At 46.3% G+C, this 21,574-nt stretch overlaps 1 protein-coding gene across 4 annotated transcripts in view; it reads left to right on the top strand.

The window, feature by feature from the left end:
• LOC119953012 (ephrin-A5-like) overlaps window positions 1–21,574 on the top strand; it is a 427,429-nt gene that overhangs the window by 318,319 nt on the left and 87,536 nt on the right. The window contains exon 1 of one of the 4 annotated variants that reach the window (XM_038776771.1): window positions 18,673–18,963. The exons of 2 other annotated variants lie outside the window; for them this stretch is intronic. In XM_038776771.1, coding sequence (XP_038632699.1) covers window positions 18,821–18,963 — 143 coding nt within the window. In that variant the 5' untranslated portion in view covers window positions 18,673–18,820. Of the gene's footprint in view, window positions 1–18,672; window positions 18,964–21,574 lie in introns of those variants that run through there. One more of the 4 variants, XM_038776773.1, reaches the window with a different exon arrangement.

Genomic DNA, 21,574 nt, shown 5'->3' with positions numbered 1-21,574 from the left:
GCGATGACAGTGTGCTCGACAGTATGCTACAATGTGCTGTGAAAATGAATGAAATAAAAATCGCTTATTATCACAAGTTGGCTTCAAACGAAGTTACTGTGAAATGCCCCTAGTCGCCACATTCTGCCGCCTGTTTGGGGAGGCTGGTACGGGAATTGAACCGTGCTGCTGGCCTGGTCTGCTTTCAAAGCCAGCGATTTAGTCCAGTGCTAAACGTCTCCGGCAGTGTGCTACACTGTGCGATGACTGTGTGCAATGGCAGTATGCTATGACAAAGTGCTACAATTGTTGCACACAAAACGGTGTCAGGGATTGGAGGGCAAGTAACAGGTTAAGCACCCAACTGGCTCTACTGTCCTGCGAGAATTGCAGCTCCACCCTTGCCCATTCGATTTATATTTCTCGGGTGCAGTCATACTTACCCTGCCCTTTTCATACAGAATGAGAGGAATTAAAAGATGGGTGGTGATCCTCCTTCAGGGATCCCTGCTCCCTGCTGCTAACCACAGCCAATTCCCGAAAACAAGTGATGTTGTGTTGAAATGGAGAAGTTTGAAAAGTGCAGGGTTATAATTATTGCAGCTTTGTGTGTGAGTAAATGAAGACCTGATGTAGTCAGCGTACCTGCCTTGGTGACCTTTCCAAGTAGCCAATTAACGCTTCTAGTTGTCAGTAAGATAATGTAACCTGTTGAAGTGTGGACATGTAGATGATGGTTGGATTGAATACGAATGTAATATTAAAAGGGGAAGGTTACATCTCATAATCTCAGAAATAATTGGGGAAAACAGACGTCCATTTGAAATATTTAGCCTTCTGGTGCAGCTTTCGTTTTGGAAATTTCCGGAAAGATTGCTCCTGAATCGGTCTGTTGGTGACATGAATCAGTGAATGGAGTTGGGCACAAGGCTGAGAATTGTAAAATCAAGATTTTGTTTGGAGCTAGGAGCCAAAGTAGGTATTCGAGGAAAGGCAAGGAGGGTGAATGGGACTTCAGTACATGTAATTGAGGCTATGGACAGCAGAGTTTCAGATGAGCTCATGTTTTCTGTGGCTGATTGTAGGAGACTGACCAGGCCAGCACATTAATGACCATTTTCACTTGCAAGTCAACCTTCTTAATGGAAAGTATTCCATGCAAAGAAACTAAAACCTCCACAAAAGGCAAATCAAAACATGAAAAAAATTGAAGTCAATAAATTCTTGTACAGGTCCATTTTTAATGCTGAATGTTTTATAAGACCATAAGACATTGGAGCAGAATTAGGCCATGTGGCCCATCGAGTCTGCTCCGCCATTCAATCATGGCTGATATGTTTCTCATCCCCATTCTCCTGCCTTCTCCCCATAACCCCTGATCCCCTTATTAATCAAGAACCTATCTATATCTTAAAGACACTCGGTGATTTGGCCTCCACAGCCTTCTGCGGCAATGAGTTCCACAGATTCACCACCCTCTGGCTGAAGAAATTCCTTCTCATCTCAGTTTTAAAGGATTGTGTTTCATGGAAAGTTTACAATAATTTGCTGCCCTCTAAACAAACTCTCATCGGATTTGCAGTCCAGCAAAATCGACCGTTTTTATTTTTCGCCGACAGGGTCAGTCCTGTGGTGGGAGAGATAAATATTCACTTCGTCCAGCTCGGTAGAAGCTCTGCTGCTTTACCACACCTTTGCTAATCTTGCCTCGCTGTCAAATTAGCAAATTTACTTGGACTAACAAATGCATTTTTAGCCGGGCGTAATTTCCTCATTGAGAACAGCGTGATCATTCTGCAGCCAGGAGTCACTGCCGCTGTCCGGTAAATGGTGCAGGTTACAGCTACAGAATGACCCTGGACAGTGCCATCTCCACCAACTGAAAGGCAGGGAGGCAAACTTGCACTTGTATCGTGCCTTTCTGAGTCTTGACAGACCACAGAACACCTTGCAACCAACAAAGTACTGTTCCAAAGCGGGAAATGCGGCAGTGAGTTACTTGCTCATTTTTGCAGTTTTACTAATGTTGTCTGAGGGGTTAATATTGGTGTCTTGTTATGCTCTTGGCATAGCATAAGCTGCTTCTTTGATGTTCACTCTGACAAAGGAAGGTTCAGACGTGGAGATAACTTTAACACGTTTATTGAACTATTTCCAATTCTCCTACTCGGATTCACCACTACTGTTAATCCTTCTCTAGCTACTCAGACTGACTAACCAGTCTGCTACAATCCACATGGTGGGTGTAATGTTGAATCAACCCTGTGTCTGTACTCACTGAGTGTCTCCACTGGAAAGAGGAAGATCATGTGTGCTGTGTCCTTTATTTATGGGTTGGTGTAATGCCCCCCTGTGGTAGAACATAGAATATTACAGCACAGTACGGGCCCTTCGGCCCTTGATGTTGCGCCGACCTGTGAAACCATCTGAAGCCTATCTGACCTACACTATTCCATTTTCATCCATATGTCTATCCAGTGACCACTTAAATGCCCTTAAATTTGGTGAGTCTACTACTGTTGCAGGCAGGGCGTTCCACACCCCTACTACTCTCTGAGTAAAGAAACTGCCTCTGACATCTGTCCTATATCTACCACCCCTCAATTTAAAGCTATGTTCCCTCGTGTTGGTCATCACCATCCGAGGAAAAAGACTCTCACTGTCCACCCTATCTAACCCTCTGACTATCTTATATGTCTCGATTAAGTCACCTCTCAGCCTTCTCCTCTCTAACGAAAACAACCTCAAGCCCCTGAGCCTTTCCTCGTAAGACCTTCCCTCCATACCAGGCAACATCCTAGTAAATCTCCTCTGAACCCTTTCCAAAGCTTCCACATCCTTCCTATAATGTGGTGACCAGAACTGCATGCAGTACTCCAGGTACGGCCGCACCAGAGTTTTATACAGCTGCAGCATGACCTCATGGCTCTGAAACTCAATCCCCCTACTGATAAAGGCTAGCACACCATATGCCTTCTTAACAGCCCTATTAACCTGGCTGGCAACTTTCAGGGATTTATGTACCTGGATGCCGAGATCTCTCTGTTCACCTACCCTACCAAGAATCTTGCCATTAGCCCAGTACTCTGCATTCCTATTACTCCTTCCAAAGTGAACCACCTCACACTTTTCCGCATTAAACTCCATCTGCCACTTCTCAGCCCAGCTCTGCAGCTTATCTATGTCCCTCTGTAACGTATAACATCCTTCAGCACTATCCACAACTCCACCGACCTTCGTGTCATCTGCAAATTTACTAACCCATCCTTCTACACCCTCTTCCAGGTCATTTATAAAAATGACAAACAGCAGTGGCCCCAAAACAGATCCTTGCGGTACACCACTGATAACTGAATTCCAGGATGAACATTTGCCATCAACCACCACCTTCTTTCAGCTAGCCAATTACTGATCCAAACCGCTAAATCACCTTCAATCCCATACTTCCTTATTTTCTGCAATAGCCTACCGTGGGGAACCTTATCAAACGCCTTACTGAAATCCATATACACCACATCAACCGCTTTACCCTCATCCACCTGTTTGGTCACCTTCTCGAAAAACTCAATAAGGTTTGTGAGGCACGACCTATCCTTCACAAAACCATGTTGACTATCCCTAATCAAATTATTCCTTTCTAGGTGATTATAAATCCTATCTCTTATAAACCTGAGAGGAGACTTGATAAAGGTATTCAAAATTATTAATTTTTTAAAAATACATTTAGAGCACCTAATTCATTTTTTCCAATTCATGGGCAATTTAATGTGGCCAATCCACCTACCCTGCACATTTTTGGGTTGTGGGGGCGAAGCCGACGTGGACGCATGACCTACCCTTCACAAAACCGTGTTGAGTATCGCTAATCAACTTGTTCTTTTCAAGATGATTATAAACCCTATCTCTTATAACATTTTCCAACATTTAACCCACAACCGAAGTAAGGCTCACAGGTCTATAATTACCAGGGTTGTCTCTACTCCCCTTCTTGAACAAGGGGACAACATTTGCTATCCTCCAGTCTTCCGGCAATATTCCTGTCGACAAAGACAACATAAAGATCAAGGACAAAGGCTCTGCAATCTCCTCCCTGGCTTCCCAGAGAATCCTAGGATAAATCCCATCTGGCCCAGGAGACTTACCTATTTTTACACTTTCCAAAATTACTCACACCTCCTCCTTGTGAACCTCAATCCCATCTAGCCTGGTCGACTGTACCTGAGTATTCTCCTCGACAACATTGTCTTTCTCCAGTGTAAACACTGACGAAAAATATCCATTTAACGCTTCCCCTATCTCCTCTGATACCACACACAACTTTCCACTACTATCCTTGATTGGCCCTAATCTTACTCTAGTGATTCTTTTGTTCCTGATATACCTATAAAAGCCTTAGGGTTTTCCTTGATCCTATCCGCCAACGACTTTTCATGTCCTCTCCTCGCTCTTCTTAACGCTCCCTTTAGGTCCTTCCTGGCTAACTTGTAACTCTCAAGTGCACTAACTGAGCCTTCATGTCTCATCCTAACATAAGCCTTCTTCTTCCTCTTGACAAGTGCTTCAACTTCCTTAGTAAACCACGGTTCCCTTGCTCGACAACTTCCTCCCTGCCTGACAGGTACATACTTATCAAGGACACGCAGTAGCTGTTCTTTGAAAAAGCTCCACATTTCGATTGTACCCATCCCCTGCAGTTTCCTTCCCCATCCTCTGTAGTGGCACTTCTGTGTGTATCGTGAATGTCCATTGGTCATGTCCTATCTTACTGACCTATTGGTTGACTGTCTGTGTGTCATATCTCTGGTGCTCCCTCTAGTGTCTAACTAGTCTACGTGTACTTACATTAACCCCTTGTGTATCTACAATGATGCATATCACCACAATTGGCACAGGACTGTTCGAAATGCAACAACTATTGGCATTGCAACCATTTGGAATAAAGCAAGTTTGAATGACCCATTTCTTTTTTTTTACCTCATTCATGGAATGATTACCTCATACTGGGGCTGGTTTAGCACAGTGGGCTAAATAGCTGGCTTGCAATGTAGAACAATGCCAGCAGCGGGGGTACTGGCCTCCCTGAACAGGCGCTGGAATGTGGCGATGAGGGGCTTGTCACAGTAACTTCATTGAAGCCGACATGTGACAATACGCGATTATTATGTGGGTGTTGCTGGAAAGGTTTGTTTCTGTTACCCAATTCTAAGTATCCTTGAGAAGGTTGTTGGTAAGCTGCCTTCTTGAATACAGCTGAGCGACTTGCTAGGGTTTTTCAGAGGGCAGTAAAGAGTGAGCCACATTGCCGTGAGTCTGACCTCCAGCCTGCCTGGGCCAGACCAGGTCAGGTCAGCTGATTTCCTTCCTCGAAGGACATTAATAAGCCAGATGGCCTTTATAACGTTAGCTATTACTAATGCCAGCTTTTGAATCCCAGATTTATTTGCTCAATTGAATGTAAATTTGCTAAATGCAGTGGTAGAATTTGAACCTTTACCACCAAATCATTAGTCATAGCCTCTGGATAACTCATCCAGTAACATAACAGTAACATGCTGCCATACCCTCTCCTTTTATTTGTTGCTGGTTGACATTTGTTGGAGGAAGGTTAGCCAAGACAGTAGATACTTGCTTTTGATACAGTACTGTGAGTTCTTTTACATCTACCTCAACAGACAGGCAGGACCTTGATTTAATGTCTTGTTCAAAGAATCTCAGTACTGCGGCAGAGTGGCGGCCTAAATGATGTCTCTTTTCCTGGAGTGGGACTCAAAGCCACGACCTTTGATTCGGGGGCAAGAGTCTAGCGGCCAAGTGGGTCTGGAGACTTACCCCATTTGTAGCTGTGTTTTCCCTCAGTGCTGTTTTCTCGGTATGAAGACAAATCACCAACTGAACTAAAATGTCATCTTATTGGATTTCTTTGGGAGGAGTTTGCTTGATTCTGCAATTTATCGCAAACAATTATCTTTAGCTCTTGGGACACAATTGATTTTTTTTTAAGAGGGTTATAAACATGTCAGGCGGATTTGTCTTCCTCAGATTAGCTCTTCTGCTCCGGATTACAAAGAAATTCGCACAGAAATGCAATGGTGCATAAAAACTGCCGTTGACTGGCACAAACAGCCCTTGCACACGACAGCGACACACAAACAGTAAAGTGAGTGAAGCCCACTGGCGGTCAGGTCGTGGCCAAGGTTGACAGCTTCTGCGGGCAAAACACTGGAGCACAAATTAGTACTGATCTCGTTTGATGCAGATGTGATTGGCTGTGTACGCACTCAAATTTGCAATTTAAGGTCTGTGGAGCGTGAGATTGTCCGGGATGTAATGTGGGCGTATGATCCGGATCCATCTGGTTGACACCAAGTGGGAGATCACCGGGTGGGTCACGTCACATTTGAAGAATCATTGCTTCTGTCTCCTTGTACAAGATGTTGGTCATCAAGGGTGTCTTTGAGTACTATAATGTGTGTTTAATATGTGGCTTGTGCAAGGTGTGGCAATTTAAGTTAGAGGCTATTCACGTGAAGTGTTGAATTGCACCCAGAAGCAAACATGCGTACAAGCAGAAATCTGCGTCAGTCATGAGATTGAGTCCAAAGATGTGTATCTTAGGTGGATTGGCCATGCTAAATTGCCCCTTAGTTTCCAAAGGTTAGATGGGGTTACAGGATTACGGGGTAGAGCGGGGGAGTGGGCCTAAATAGGCTGCTCTTTCAGAGGTTTGGTGCAGACTCGATGGGCTGAATCGCCTCCTTCTGCACTGTAGGGATTCTACGTTAACAGCCAAGTTCCTGCTCCTCATTTTTGCTCAGCGACACTTCTTGCAAAATGCTCCTGTGGTATTTGACGGGGTTGAACTGGGCTTGGATTAAAACCCCCTCCTCCCATGGATTAACAATTAAACACTGTACCATGCGTGAATTGTCACTTCAGTGCTACGTGGTTCGGAGTGGGGGTGGGTGGGGGAGGGAGCGAGGGCTGGGACACTGAGGGAATTCTTCTAGCCTTTGTGTGAAAAAGTAAATAATCTGTGTCATTGTTTTTAATGGACTCCTCCGAGCAGTTCCTCTTTAGGTACCATGTCCTAAGAGGGCACTGGTGACAATGGATATCCATGATTATGTTTGGCAAGTAGTTTGCCATTCCTGGTCAGGAATATCTCTTGCACTGATCACAGGCTCACCATAGCAGACAAGGTTATGGACGAAATGCTGGAAAATGTGATTAGAATAGATAGGTGCTTGATGACCGGCACAGTAGCGATGGGCCGAATGGCCTCTTTCTGTGCTCCATGACTCTATGTTGGAAGGATTTACAAGTTGGCACTCCACCCTGTTTGATAACCTTAGGAAGATACCTTCCGTGACCAACAAGTCCTGGAGTGAGACCTGAACCCTGGGTTTCCTGGCTCAGAGGCAGGAACACCATCACTATCGCCACAAGAGCCTCTCCTCTCCTAATTTATCCTTCCACCATTTTAACCACATTGATCAGATTACACCCAAAACCTCTTTTTGAGATTAAAGATATTGGAAAACAGGCAGAAATCCCATCCTAACCAGTTGTATTTACTTGTTGCATGGTCCCTCATCCCAGTTTGTTAGCCTCGACGAAACGGAGAAAATGCTGCTTTTCCCGATAAACCGGCAGTCACTACGCTTCAAAAGACAATTAATTTTGAGATGTTTTCATGAATTTATAAACAGCTTTATCCATTCCAGGATTTTGATCTTAATCATGTCCCATTCCCCATACAGTTGCGGCTCTGAGGGTTACAATCTTTACTCTGATTTGAGAAGTTCACGTTCCACTCCAGGGACCTAGAACATAGAACGTAGAACATACAGTGCGGAAGGAGGCCATTCGGCCCATCGAGTCTGCACCGACCCACTTAAGCCCTCACTTCCACCGTATCCCCGTAACCCAATAACCCCTCCTAACCTTTTTGGACACTAAGGGCAATTGATCATGGCAAATCCACCTAACCTGCACGTCTTTGGACTGTGGGAGGAAACCGGAGCACCTGGAGGAAACCCACCCAGACACGGGCAGAACGTGCAGACTCCGCACAGACAGTGACCCAGTGGGGAATCGAACCTGGGACCTTAGCGCTGTGAAGCCACTTGTGCTACCGTGCTGCCCACGACCATAAAAGCCTGGCTGTCACTTCAGGGCAGCAATGAAAGAGAGACTAACATTTATATTATGCCTCTCGATTCCAGAATGGCCAAGATTGTTTTGAAGCCAGTACGTTTGAAGTGCAGTCATTGTTGTAATGCAGGAACTGGGGGACTGCTGCTCCAAGAGAGGGTCCATCATCTGGATGAAAGCTTCACCTTACATCCTGCGGCTCTCTCAAGTGGATGTTAAAAATCCCTGCTGTCCTGGTCAAAATGTATCCCCAAATCAACATTACCAAGACACATTATTTTGTTATTATTACGTTGCTGTTTCTGAGAGCTTGCCATGAGCAGGTTGGCTGCGACATCTCCGATAATACAACAGTGACTACCTGTCATGGAAGGCACTATATAAATGCAAGCCTTACTTTTTTTTCTCTCTCTTTCTCAAAGAGATACGGTCTGGCTTGAACACAGACAAGCGCAATCAATCTAATTTACAAAACACAGTGTAACATGGATCAATGGTTCACACCAGCCTTAATCTGATTTGTCTGTGTCGCCGAGAAAATAAAGCTTTAAAAGCAGCATTGTCTTCATGAAGTTTCATACTGCAGACCAGCAACTAATCATCGGATGACTGGAGTTTTATGCCTTCGAATGATGTATAACCTGCAGCTTTATTTGTCGGTGGAGATGTAATTGTTTTCTAAACCCCAGGCAGTGCAGGTTGGTGGACTGCTGTGCTGAGCTAAAGTGTCGAGCAGAAGTTAGAATGTGTTATTCTTGATTATGTGAGTGGCATAATGAAGGATCAAAGGATTAAATGTGTACGTGTATTCACAGTGTTTCTGTTTCCTCCACTGCCCAATTTGATGCCTGTTTATACATTTTTAAAACTAACTCACCCCTCTCTCTCGGGTTCCACATGGGAAGTCAAACCCAAGTGCAATCCTCGTGTGAAGAGGATTCGGAGCGAGGATGTGGAGAACCAGCATGAATGAAAATCTTTGGTTTTTTAAATAAATTTAGAGTAGCCTATTATTTTTTTCCAATTAAGGGGCAATTTAGAGTGGCCAATCCACCTACCCTGCACATCTTTGGGTTGTGGGGGCGAAACCCACACAAACACGGGGAGAATGTGCAAACTCCACATGGACAGTGACCCAGAGCCGGGGTGGGAATCTCATTTCTGATGTATACCCAGCGACCTGTGTGGACACAGGTTGAATGTAGCCTGCTATCCCAGGTGCTAGGCTAATCCTCCACGGTAGGATGGGGATAGTGGGATGGCTGTGGGAACAGGGAACCCAAAAGAGCAGTCGGCCTGGGATGTGCCAGAGGCAGCAACCTGGGAGGAGGAGTTTGAATACATCGATCAGTACATTGGGCCTGTTGGTTGCTCAAGGCGCATTAACAGAGCCAAAGGAAGGTCAGATTTCAGCTACCATTTGGGTCGAATCCAGGTTCCCTTTTCCACTGTTAATGTGCTGAAGTATCATGCAGGCCGTAAGGACTGCAGGTGGTCCCCAGTGATTGAGAAGCCCTCACATTGTGCAGAGTGAGTGCACAGCTAATTAAAATGAAATGATGGGTATGAATAGGGGGCAGATGGAGGCAGTGGCCTGGTGTGCAGTGCAGGGTGACGGGAGCAACAATTCCATCTCGGTGTCAGTTCACTTTAGCATCACTGCTAATGAGCTGCGCTGTTCAGTGTTGAGCACATCACTTTGTCAGTAAAATCCTCGCTCTTCAGCCTGATGAATGTGGGGGAGGGTGTACGGTTGCCAACGATGATTGGATGCATTCCTGGAGGTTTCATCGCATGACCACCTGCCTCTAATCACTCCGACCCCCCCCCCCCCCCCCCTCCAGGTTCTCGCCACTGGTCACCTGACATGTCCACCCTCAGGGTGCCTGGCTTCCCACGTCCAATTGGAAAGCAATCAGACACCAACATTATCTGACTCGCTTATACCTGACTGCTGAACAGGCTATTTTCTTTACCATCTCCAATAGTTTTGCAAACAATAAAAATGTATATTGCTGAAAAGAGGGACATGTTGCTGAAACTTGTCATTTTGCACTCATCAGGACAAACACAATAATGCCGAATTTCAAACAATCAGATCAATTTATACCACAGGAGAAATGGGTGCCAATTGGTTGGCAGATCAACTCTGATTGACAGGGGTGTTGCCGTGGAGATTGGAATGGGAGCTATAGGCTCCTCTCGGTCCTGGGTAATTCAAAAAAAGGTGCAGGGCTTGAACATATTCCTTTAAGGATGTCACAGTAGCACAGTGGTTATCACTGTTGCTTCGCTTCGCCAGGTTCCCAGGTTCAATTTCTGGCTTGGGTCACTGTCTGTGCGGAGTGTGCACGTCTCCCTGTGTCTGCGCGGGTTTCTTCCGGGTGCTCCAGTTTCCTCCCACAAACCCCGACAGACGTGCTTGTTAGGTGAATTGGACATTCTGAATTCCCCCTCTGTGTACCCGAACAGGCGCCTAGGGGCTTTTCACAGTAACTTCATTGCAGTGTTAATGTAAGCCTATTTGTGACAAAAAATGTTTGCAGAGAATCGGTCACTGCGTATGAATGCTGCTCTAGCAATATTAAAATGGTTCAAAGAATATAAAAATACTTATTTCTTTATAATGCCCTTTTCTTGGTAAACTTTGCACTCATTGAAATGTGGCGGGGGGTGCGGTGGGGTGTGGTGGGGTTGGCGGGGTTGAAGGTGATGAATGAAAAGCTGTTCGATTTTAAGCACCCAAGGCCAGCATTGTGCACTGTGGGAACAGTAAAGGAAAGACTTGCATTTGTGTAGCGCCTTTTTATGACCACTGGCCATTTCAAAGCACTTGACAGCCAATGGAGTACATTTGAAGTGTGGTCACTGTTGTAATGTCGGAAATGTGGGAACCAATTTGGGCAGGGCAAATGATATGATAATGACTGTTCTCAATCCCGGGACGGGGCTTGAATTCAGTACCTGTGACAAAGAGGCGAGAGTGCTACCCACTAACCTATGGCTGACAGGGAAAGCAATATAGAGTCATAGAGCTTGACGTCACCGAAAGAGGCCCTTTGGCCCATCGTGTCTGCCTGGCCATCAAGTATTTGTCAATTCTAATCCAATTTTCGAGCGCTTGATACACATCCTTGTCTGCTGAGGCTATTCAAGTGCTCATCGAAATGTTCATGAATGTTGCCAGGGTTCCCTCCTCTACCAGCCTTTCCGGCAGTGAGCTTCAGATTCCACCACCAGATGAGTGAAAATCTTTTTCCTCAGGTCCCCTCTAAATCCCCTGCTGCTTACCTGAAATCCACGCCCCCTGCTTATTGACTTCGTCACCTGCTCGAGAAAATTAATTAAATTGGATCATATGGAAGATTAAAACTCTCTCTACAACGTAAGCTCACACCCAAACTTACAAAACCATCCCTAATGTCGTGGCGTGACCACACTTCAAAAGTACTGCAGTTTCCCTGCGTGTAGCTGCCAGTGAGAGGCAGCTTTGTGCCGGGTCACCAAACCCTCCCAAGATTGTCCTGAGGTCACCAGGATTTGAACATTCATCTCCAGGGCATTATTACTGCCGTATTCAATGGTTTAATTGATCTGTATGTGATCAAGTTATTCTGCCTACTGATCAATGATCACTGTGCTTGATTGCTTAAGACTACAGGTAGAGGATAGCACGGTGGCGCAGTGGTTAGCACTGCAGTCTCAGGGCGTCGAGGTCCCAGGTTCGATCCCAGCTCTGGGTCACTGTCCGTGTGGAGTTTGCACATTCTCCCCATGTGTGCGTGGGTTTCACCCCCACAACCCAAAGATGTGCAAGGTAGATGGATTGAACACGCTAAATTGCCCCTTAATTGGAAAAAATTAATTGGGTCCTCTAAATTTATTTAAAAAAAAGACTACAGGTAGAGAGATTAAAGGCGTGCTTCAGCAGCCTTACCACCCCCAACTTGGTGTTGGGATAAGGCCGCTGAATCTCGTGAGAGGCCTCTTGTGAGATTCATGATGCTCACAACGACTCGCGAGATTCAAAACGTCATGACTGGATCTCGCTCTCGTCTGGAGAGTTCCTGATATGCATATTTAAATGTGCCATACCACTCATTTAAATTTACCTTCACTGGATTCACCCAGCGCTCAGGGGTCAACGGGTCATGCCTGGGAAACCTTGCAAGGGCGCCGTTTAGTACTGGCCTACACAAACGTGCACCAGTCGAAATGGCACCTGTCGGGGTCTCGTAGGTCATTAGAGAGCCCTGGATGTTCGGGCTCAGGGCTCGGTGGCACCCGTGCACCTTGGCACTACCAGCCTGGCACCATGTTAATGCCACGCTGGCACCCTGGTAATGCCACCCTGTTACAGTCAGGGTGCCTGGGTGCCACTTCTCAGATGCCAGAGCACTGCCAAGATGCCATGCTGGTAGTCCCAGGGTGTCCAGATGCCATTGGCACTGCCATGGATCAGGCCTGGAAGTGGGGGGGGGGGGGGGGGGGGGGGGGGGGGGGTGGGGGGGAGGGCAAGCGATCTTTTTGGATAGAGAAGGAGTTCCCGGGAGCCTCTCCCAGATTGGGTGGGTGAAGAGGGGGGCCGGAATGTGGCGACTAAGGGCTTTTCACGATAACTTCATCGCAGTGTTAATGTAAGCCAACTTGTGATAATAAAAGATTATTATTAAAAGCGGGGGAGGGCAGCACGGTGGCACAGTGAGTTAGCCATGTTGCCTCACGGCGCCGAGGTCCCAGGTTCGATCCCGGCTCTGGGTCACTGTCCGTGTGGAGTTTGCACATTCTCCCCATGTTTGCGTGGGTTTCGCCCCCACAACCCAAAGATGTGCAGGCTAGGTGGATTGGCCAGGCTAAATTGCCCCATAATTGTTAAAAATGAATTGGGTACTCTAAATTTATATATATATAAAAGATGGGGGGAGGGGGCGAGATTGGGGCAGCTAGACAAATGACGCTCCCATCTGCGAGGAGCCCTTGTGAGATCAGTTCAGCAGCAGGACATCACTCTAAGTGTGGCTTCAGCGGAGAGAAACTCCCCAAGGCCAAAATAAACAGCTGACTGCCGTTGGATAGTGGGGTGTTTCCCGGCATTGCAGGTGCCAAGAAACACCCCACTAAACACACTGTTCAGCAGACTTAAACTCAATCTGCTGAACTGCGCCCTAAGTAACTGACACCTTAAAGGATGGTTTGGAAAGATCTGAGTCCTGGACTGAGAGCAGGTGTGTCGAAACCCTGTAATTGCTGAGATACTTTAAAGTAAATGAATGTATTGTAGATTTGGAACTAGTACCATTACACTGTGACAAATAAGACATGCAAAAATTGGCAAATACATAAGAATTACGACAATTGGTGAGAAATATTGACATATTCTTTGAAATTGTATCCGTTTCTTTTCATTTTGATTGAACATTCATTAATAATAAAAGTTGAAGATAGAATGAAAGGGCTGATGGAAGGCTAATAGTTGAGCATCATCTGAGCAGATAATTAAGAGCATGGCAGTTTGCCAGAGGGGAAAGGGAGGCGGTGCACCAAGCTGATGGACGTGTGCAGTGACGAATGGTTGAAGCATGGTGGCGGGATTATTGGAGAGCGTTGAATCCGCGGTAAGCAAGACGCATAGACGATCGGAGAAATTACCGAAGAACCTTTATTACAATACAATTCCAAATACTCCTCTACTCCCCTGAGGATCCCCTTGCTCCACCTGCAACCAAGCCAGGGTTTCTCTTTGTTAATGGGCAGCTCCGCCCCCTTGAAGGGCAAGTCCACATTGCAGGGAGGTCATTGCAAACCTGGTCCAGATTTCAGGACATCTCTTAGGGTTATAATAGAGAGAGACAACCCATTCATAAAATCTCCGGGAAGAGGCCCGACCAGAGTTGACAACACTAGCTCCAGGTCCAAACACCTTTTTTTCCCCTAATTATGGGGCAATTTAGCCTGGCCCAGCCATCTACCCTGCAGATCTTTGGGGGTGAGAACCACGCACTCACAGGGAGAATGTGCAAACTTCACACGGACAGCGACCCGGGGCCGGGATCAAACCCGGATCGTCGGAGCTGTTAGGCAGCAGTGCTAACCACTGCACGACTATGCCGCGCTGGCTCCAAGCACCTTTGCAGACTCGATGACAGCCTGATCTGACTTGACATTGCTGATCCGAAGTCTTGCCAACAGTCACACATATTGTAAAATGGTAAATGTGCTGCTGTCACTTTTCCACACAGTAAGTCTAGCTTACAACCTGTTAGTCTGGGCTAATGTTTAAATAGATTTTACAGCATTTTATAGAGTTTCTTCTTTGGATGCAAATCATGCTTTAAATTGCATTAAATTTCTAAAGTGGCGTTATGGTTCCAGTTTCTACTCCAACCTATTTGTATCATCACTAATCCAAAATGTTCCATTGGCTGCATTATAGAATGAAACTGTTTATTATTTATCCTGGAATTAAAAATATATTCATTGGCTTATTTAAAAGCGGCAACCTGGTGCAGTTCTATGAATACAGCAGAAAATGGGTTGATCATTGCGATCCCAGACCAGGCAGCAACCGAACCCCCAATATTTTATTTTAATAATGTAAGAATATGTAGAAAAGGAACCTCATAGAATTCATAGAATTTACAGTGCAGAAGGAGGCTCTTCGGCTCATCAAGTCTGTACCAGCCCTTGGAAAGAGCACCCCACCCAGGCTGTTAACACCTCACTCCAGGAGTGATTGCACAAAGAAATAGGGATTTGGTATTTTAAAACAAAACTTTATATTCGCACAATATTAAACTCTTTAACATCACACCCAGAAATAACTTACCATTACTGGGCAGCACGGTAGCATGGTGGTTAGCATAAATGCTTCACAGCTCCAGGGTCCCAGGTTCAGTTCCCGGCTGGGTCACTGTCTGTGCGGAGTCTGCACGTCCTCCCCGTGTGTGCGTGGGTTTCCTCCGGGTGCTCCGGTTTCCTCCCACAGTCCAAAGATGTGCGGGTTAGGTGGATTGGCCATGCTAAATTGCCCATAGTGTCCTTAAAAGTAAGGTTAAGGGGGGGGGGTTGTTGGGTTACGGGTATAGGGTGGATACGTGGGGTTGAGTAGGGTGATCATTGTTCGGCACAACATCGAGGGCCGAAGGGCCTGTTCTGTGCTGTACTGTTCTATTACCCCTTCGACAATACTTCTAAAAACAGTAAATACAATACCCTTAATTACTATCACTATTCCCAATTAAACACCAAGAAAGAAAAAAAAACATGCAGCTCTCAATCCGGCCTACATCCCAATGACACAGAGTAATACTTACTTTCCAGAACAGGTTAGGCTCCTGTTAGAGCCCCTGCAGACTCTGGCAGGATGTCTTCAAAAATCTGTTTCAACTATTTGTTTCAGCTCTCCCCCTTGTCCTTTGACAAGTCTGCACTGCTTTCAATACTATTAATCTTTTCTTTCAACTATCCCACTGTGAGAGCAAAATACCTTACTTGTGGTCAGTGTTAGCCAGATCAGAACTCAACTCAAAAAGCTTTCTCAAAATGCCTGAATGCCGTAACTCCACCCAGCAACAATCTCATCTCCCCCAGCTGAAAACAAGTTAACTCCCCAGGCTGAAAACACATTAACTGCCCAGGGATTCCTCCGAGACAAACAACAATGCATTAACCCAGGCTGTTACGGTGGTCAATTTTACGTCTGGCTCCCAAAAGCTCTCTGATCTTGCAAAACAAGACCCCGTGAAACACATGACCACAGCTGTCAAACACACTTTAATCCAGGCTCTTAACCCCCCCCAAATTAACAAATCTTTATGATCCAATATTTCTAAAATCCTGCATTAATCACATGATCACCAAAAATGAACATTTTAATCAGCCTCTTGTGAGTTTTATTTTTTTTAAATAAATTTAGAGTACCCAATTTTTTTTCCAATTGAAAATGAAAAATGAAAATCGCTTATTGTCACGAGTAGGCTTCAATGAAGTTACTGTGAAAAGCCCCTAGTCGCCACATTCCGGCGGCTGTCCGGGGAGGCTGGTACGGGGCAATTTAGTGTGGCCACTCCACCTAACCTGCATATCTTTGGGTTGTGGGGTGAAACTCACGCAGACAGTGACCCAGAGTCAGGATCGAACCCGGGTCCTCGGCACCATAGGCAACAGTGCTAACCACTGCACCACCGTGCCGCCCCCTCTGTGAGTTATATATCACTGAAAATTAACTTTACCACAATTATGCTTGATCGTTACTAGTTTCATTGTTTTTTAAAAAATAAATAATTTTTTTCCCAATTAAGAGGCAATTTAGCATGGCCAATCCACCTAGCCTGCACATCTTTCTGGGTAGTGGGCGTGAAACCCATGCGGTCATGGGGAGAATGTGCAAACTCCACACGGACAGTGACCCCAGGCCGGGATCGAACCCGGGTCCTCGGCGACGTGAGGCAGCAGTGCTAACTACTGCGCCGCCGTGCCACCCCTACTAGTTTCATTGTTGTACACTAGTCAACATCAAAATTAATTAAGTATTTTTCAATGATTAAAAACTGTTAATATGAGATTTTGTACGTAAGATATAACAGTTACTTTGACACTTCTCAAAGGCTTGCAAATGGGCACCTTTGGCAGAAATGTCCAATCTACATGAATGACTTAGATGAAGAGACAGAGAGTAATTTAGTTTGCTGATGCTACCAAGTTGGGTGGGAAGGTAAACTGTGGGAGGACATAGATAGGCTTCGAGGGCATCAAGACACGTCAAGTGAGTGGGCAACAAGATGGCAGATGGACTATATTGTGGGGAAGTGTGACGTTATAGTGTTCAATTCTGGTCGCCACTCTACCAGGAGGATGTGGAGGGTTTGGAGAGGGTGCAGAAGAGATTTACCAGGATGTTGCCTGGTATGGAGGGCATTAACTATGAGGGGAGGTTGAATAAACCTGGTTTGTTCTCACTGGAACAACGGCGGTTGGGGAGGAGGGGGGGGGGGGGGGCGACCTGATAGAGGTCTACAAAATTATAAGAGGCATAGACAGAGTGGATAATCAGAGGTTTTTTCCCAGGGTAGAGGAGTCATTTACTAGGGGGCATAGGTTTAAGGTGCGAGGGGCAAGGTTTAGAGGAGATGTACGAGGCAAGTTTTTTTACACAGAGGGTAGTGGGTGCCTGGAACTCACTGCCAGAGGAGGTGGTGGAAGCAGGGACGATAGTGACGTTTAAGGGGCGTCTTGACAAATACATGAATAGGATGGGAATAGAGGGATACGGACCCTAGACGCTGGAATGTGGCGACTAGAGGCTTTTCACAGTCACTTCATTGAAGCCTAATTGTGACAATAAGCAATTATTATTAAATAGTATGCTACAGTTGAACCGGGTTTCTAGTGAGACCGAATCTGGAATACTGGGCGCAATTGTGCGCTCCACATTTAAGAAAGGATATAGTGGAATTGGAGTCGGTACAGCGAAGGTTCACTCGATTGGTCTCTGGAGGAAGGGATTGGCCTATGGTGAGAGACATAGAACATACAGTGCAGAAGGAGGCCATTTGGTCCATCGATTCTGCACCAACACACTTAAGCCCTCACTTCCACCCTATCCCCGTAACCCAGTAACACCTCCTAACTCTTTTGGACACTAAGGGGCAATTCAGCACGGCCCAATTGACCTAACCTGCACATATTTGACTGTGGGAGGAAACCGGAGCACCCGGAGGAAACCCACGCAGACACGGGGAGAACGTGCAGACTCCACACAGACAGTGACCCAGCGGGGAATCGAACCTGGGACTCTGGCGCTGTGAAGGCACAGTGCTATCCACTCGTGCTGCCCTAATTGAACTTGTATTTTCTGGGGTTTAGAAGAATGAGGGCTGAACACATTGAGACCTACCTGTTTCTGAGGGGCCTCGATGGGGAAGGTGCTGAGAGATCATTCCCGCTGGGGGGGGGGGGGGGGGGCGCTCAGTCTCGGGATAAGGCCGCCAATCACTCTGGATTGAGATGAAGAGAAATTTCTTCACACAGAGGGTTGTGAATCTTCGGAATTCTTCATCCCTGAGGGCTGCGGATGCTCCTACGTTGAACACATTTAAGACTGGGATAGACAGATTTTTGGTCTCTCGGGGAATTGAGGGACATGGGGAGCAGTTGGGAAAATGGTATTGAAACTCAAGATCAACCATGATCGTATAGAATGGCGGAGCAGGCCCGATGGGCCGAATGGTCTAACTCCTGCTCCTATTTCTTCGGCACACCTTGCTCATTTTCATAGGAAAGTGCGGGGCTGACTTCCCGCTTTACCGTTTTTGAAACCAGCAGAAGAGATTGCGGGAGCTCAGTTTCCATCTGACATAACTGATCATTAACATTTCTCAATCTTTCACGCTGGTTAGGCCGATTTCCGGCAATGGTGCTTTGGAAGCCCTGGCCTGTAGAAACAGACAGGCAGACAATTACAGGTATGTGCGAGTAATGCCCATGAGGAAAAACTGCTTTGTAAATAATTGCCCAATCATTAGCCAGCTGGAATTGATTTATTACTGAGCAAATATCTGCCAATGACATATTGTTTGAAAGTGAGTGGGATGGTGTTCGCCAGCTGGACTGGAGACTTTATTCTGTGGAAAAAGACGTCTTTCAGTGTTTTTCTAGTCAAGGTTCACGAGCAGACAACCCTGCGAAAATGAGCTCTGGTTCAGAGGAGGCCTACTTACCCCCTTGGGGTAACAAGCCCCCGGCATCACTCAGCGTGCAGACGTCTGCATCTTCACCTGCCAAGGACCTTTCCGGGTTAAAAGTTACTGTTGAATGGAAAGACAGTTGCTTGTAAGTAAAAGAGCTGACCCAAAAGGCTAACAGGAACTTGAGGCGTGCCTTATTCATGTTTGGCTTCCATTTGAATTCCTGGAAATGTTTCTTTTTTTTTCAGTTGTAGGGTAGGAATCGGCTGGTTAAGGGTCAGAGACGAGACATGTATTTTCTCACAGTGCTTGCCTCAGACAGAAAGAATACGTTTCTTTAAGAAAGGAAAATAAGTCATTTTGAAAGGTCAGTCCGACAAATACACTCACTTGTTCAACTACCGTAATTCCAACAAACTAGCCCTCATTTAAATTTAAAGTCATGAGCCTTTACATCAGTGGCTCTTAAACCTTATCTTCAGACTACGTCAGCGGGCAAAAGACTCGATGGATCACCTGCCGCTCCTCCCCAACCACTTAAACTTCCGTGAAGTAAGTCGGCAGAATTAATGGGAAGAATGGCCTTGCTTTTGATGATGCACCAATGAGGTGGGCTGGAATTCTCCGACCGTTGGTGTTCCCTGTTCCCGCCGGCAGTTCACCCCCGCCCGTGGGTTTTCCGGCGGCGTGGGGTGGCTTCAATGGGAAATCCCATTGGCAAGCAACAGGGGTAGAGAATCCCGCTGCCAGCGAATGGCCCGCTGCCAAGAAACACGCGACTGGGGGACCGGTGAATCCAACCAGTGATGGCTGGTTCCGACCTGGAGAGCTTCAGCCTCATTTCAGTCCCAACGTTCGGCCAGACCCTCACCCGGATATGGGGACTGCTGGCAAGGCCAGTATTTGTTGCCCAACCCATGTTTCCCTCGATAGTGGCGAACCTGCTCCTTGAACTGCTGCAGTCCGCCTGGCGCAGCGCTTCCACATTGTAGCCAAGTGGGGAGTTCCGGGATTGTGACCCACTGACGTCCAGGATTGAGTCTGAATGCTCTTCGAATTCCACCAATTGGAGGATCTACCCTCACAATGGTGGTTATGAGGCTTTCTCTGGTTCAGTTTTTCTCATGAAGCCACAGACAGGTTCATAGCAGAAATCCCAACATCATCAGAAACACATTTGCAACCTTCTTATCCATGACAACGGAAGGGCTATTATCTCAATTAGATTGTTTAACTCTGCACGGCAGCACAGCGGTTAGCACTGCTGCCTTACAGCACCAGGGACCCGGGTTTAACTCTGGCCTCGAGTGACTGTCTACGTGGAGTTTGCACGTTCTCTCTGCGTCTGTGTGAGATTCCTCTGGGTGCTCCGGTTTCCTCTCACAAGTCCAGAGCTGTGCAGGTTAGGTGGATCGCCATGATAAAAAAAGTGCCCCTTAGTGTCCAAAGATGTGCAGGTCACTGGGCTGACGGGGGTACGGCAGGATGTGGGCCGAGGTAGGGCGCTCTTTCAGAGAGTCAGTGCAGACTCGATCGGCCCAGTGACCTCCTGAATGAAAAATGAAATGAAAATTGCTTATTGTCACAAGTAGGCTTCAATGAAGTTACTGTGAAAAGCCCCTAGTCGCCACATTCCGGCGCCTGTTCGGGGAGGCTGGTACGGGAATTGAACTGTGCTGCTGGCCTGCCTTGGTCTGGTTTCAAAGCCAGCGATTTAGCCCTGTGCGAAACCAGCCCCTGTGCTAAACTAGACCTCCTTCTGCACAGTAGAGAATCTATGATTCTATTCTATGGTTCTCATGCCAATAGAAGTGTCAGAAACATGAATTGACTGGTCTGATTGGATATTACAGCCTTTAAAGAAGAGAGAAAAACAGAAAATGCTGGGAAAGCTCAGCAGGTCTGGGAGCACCTGTGGAGAAAGAAACAGAATTGACATGACATGTCTGGAGGACTCTGAACACTGAAGAAGAACCATAGAGACTCAAAACATTAACTCTACTTTCTCTTGCCACAGATGCTGCCAGGCCTGCTGCGGTTTTCCGGCATTTTCTGTTTTTGTTCCAGATTGCAGCACCTGCAATATTTTGCTTTTATTTTTAGTGTCAAACGAGAGAGTCTCCTTTGAGTGAAGCTGTGAAAGAGAAGGGGATATCTGTTTTCCGGTACATCGCTGTACAGTCAGAACTAGAGGATTGTTCTGATTGTTTCTTCCCATTTATTTGTTGTTCGCTTTCTCTCGTTTTAAAAAAAAAGGACAACTCCCAAACTCAATGAGCGAACTTCAATCTCTCTTCACATCATTTGCAGAGTGGATATTTGACGAAGTAATGCTCGCCAAAATCCTGAGTTTTTAGTTTGAAGTAGCATTTGATCAGAACTGAGGTCTTCAAGAGCGTATCTGTGCAGTGTTAAGAAGAACGACTGGTGTTTAGTGCGTTGAAAGAAGACTCTGATTAATATGTGCCGGCCTTCATGTTCACCCTCCTTGTGTTGTGCTGCACTGGAGAACGAACATTGCTTTTGGGATTTCCCCACATGAGGAACTCTTAATTTCAATGCAAAAAGCATCAAAGAGCTGGCTTCCCTGCGGAGGGTAACAGTGGCAAAGCGGGGGAGGAAATGAAGAAGGAATTGACATTGATGGCATGTCCTCGGGATGTTCCAGAGGGCTCACATCCAATTATCACTGAACTGGTAGTCGGCACTGTTATGTAACAAGCACAGCGGCCACTCTGTGCACAGCAAGTTCCCAC

The sequence above is a fragment of the Scyliorhinus canicula genome, chromosome 18, assembly GCF_902713615.1.
Source record: "Scyliorhinus canicula chromosome 18, sScyCan1.1, whole genome shotgun sequence".
Lineage (NCBI taxonomy): Eukaryota > Metazoa > Chordata > Chondrichthyes > Carcharhiniformes > Scyliorhinidae > Scyliorhinus > Scyliorhinus canicula.
Note: the sequence above shows the minus strand (reverse complement) of the source record. Positions and strands in the feature narration are given on the sequence as shown.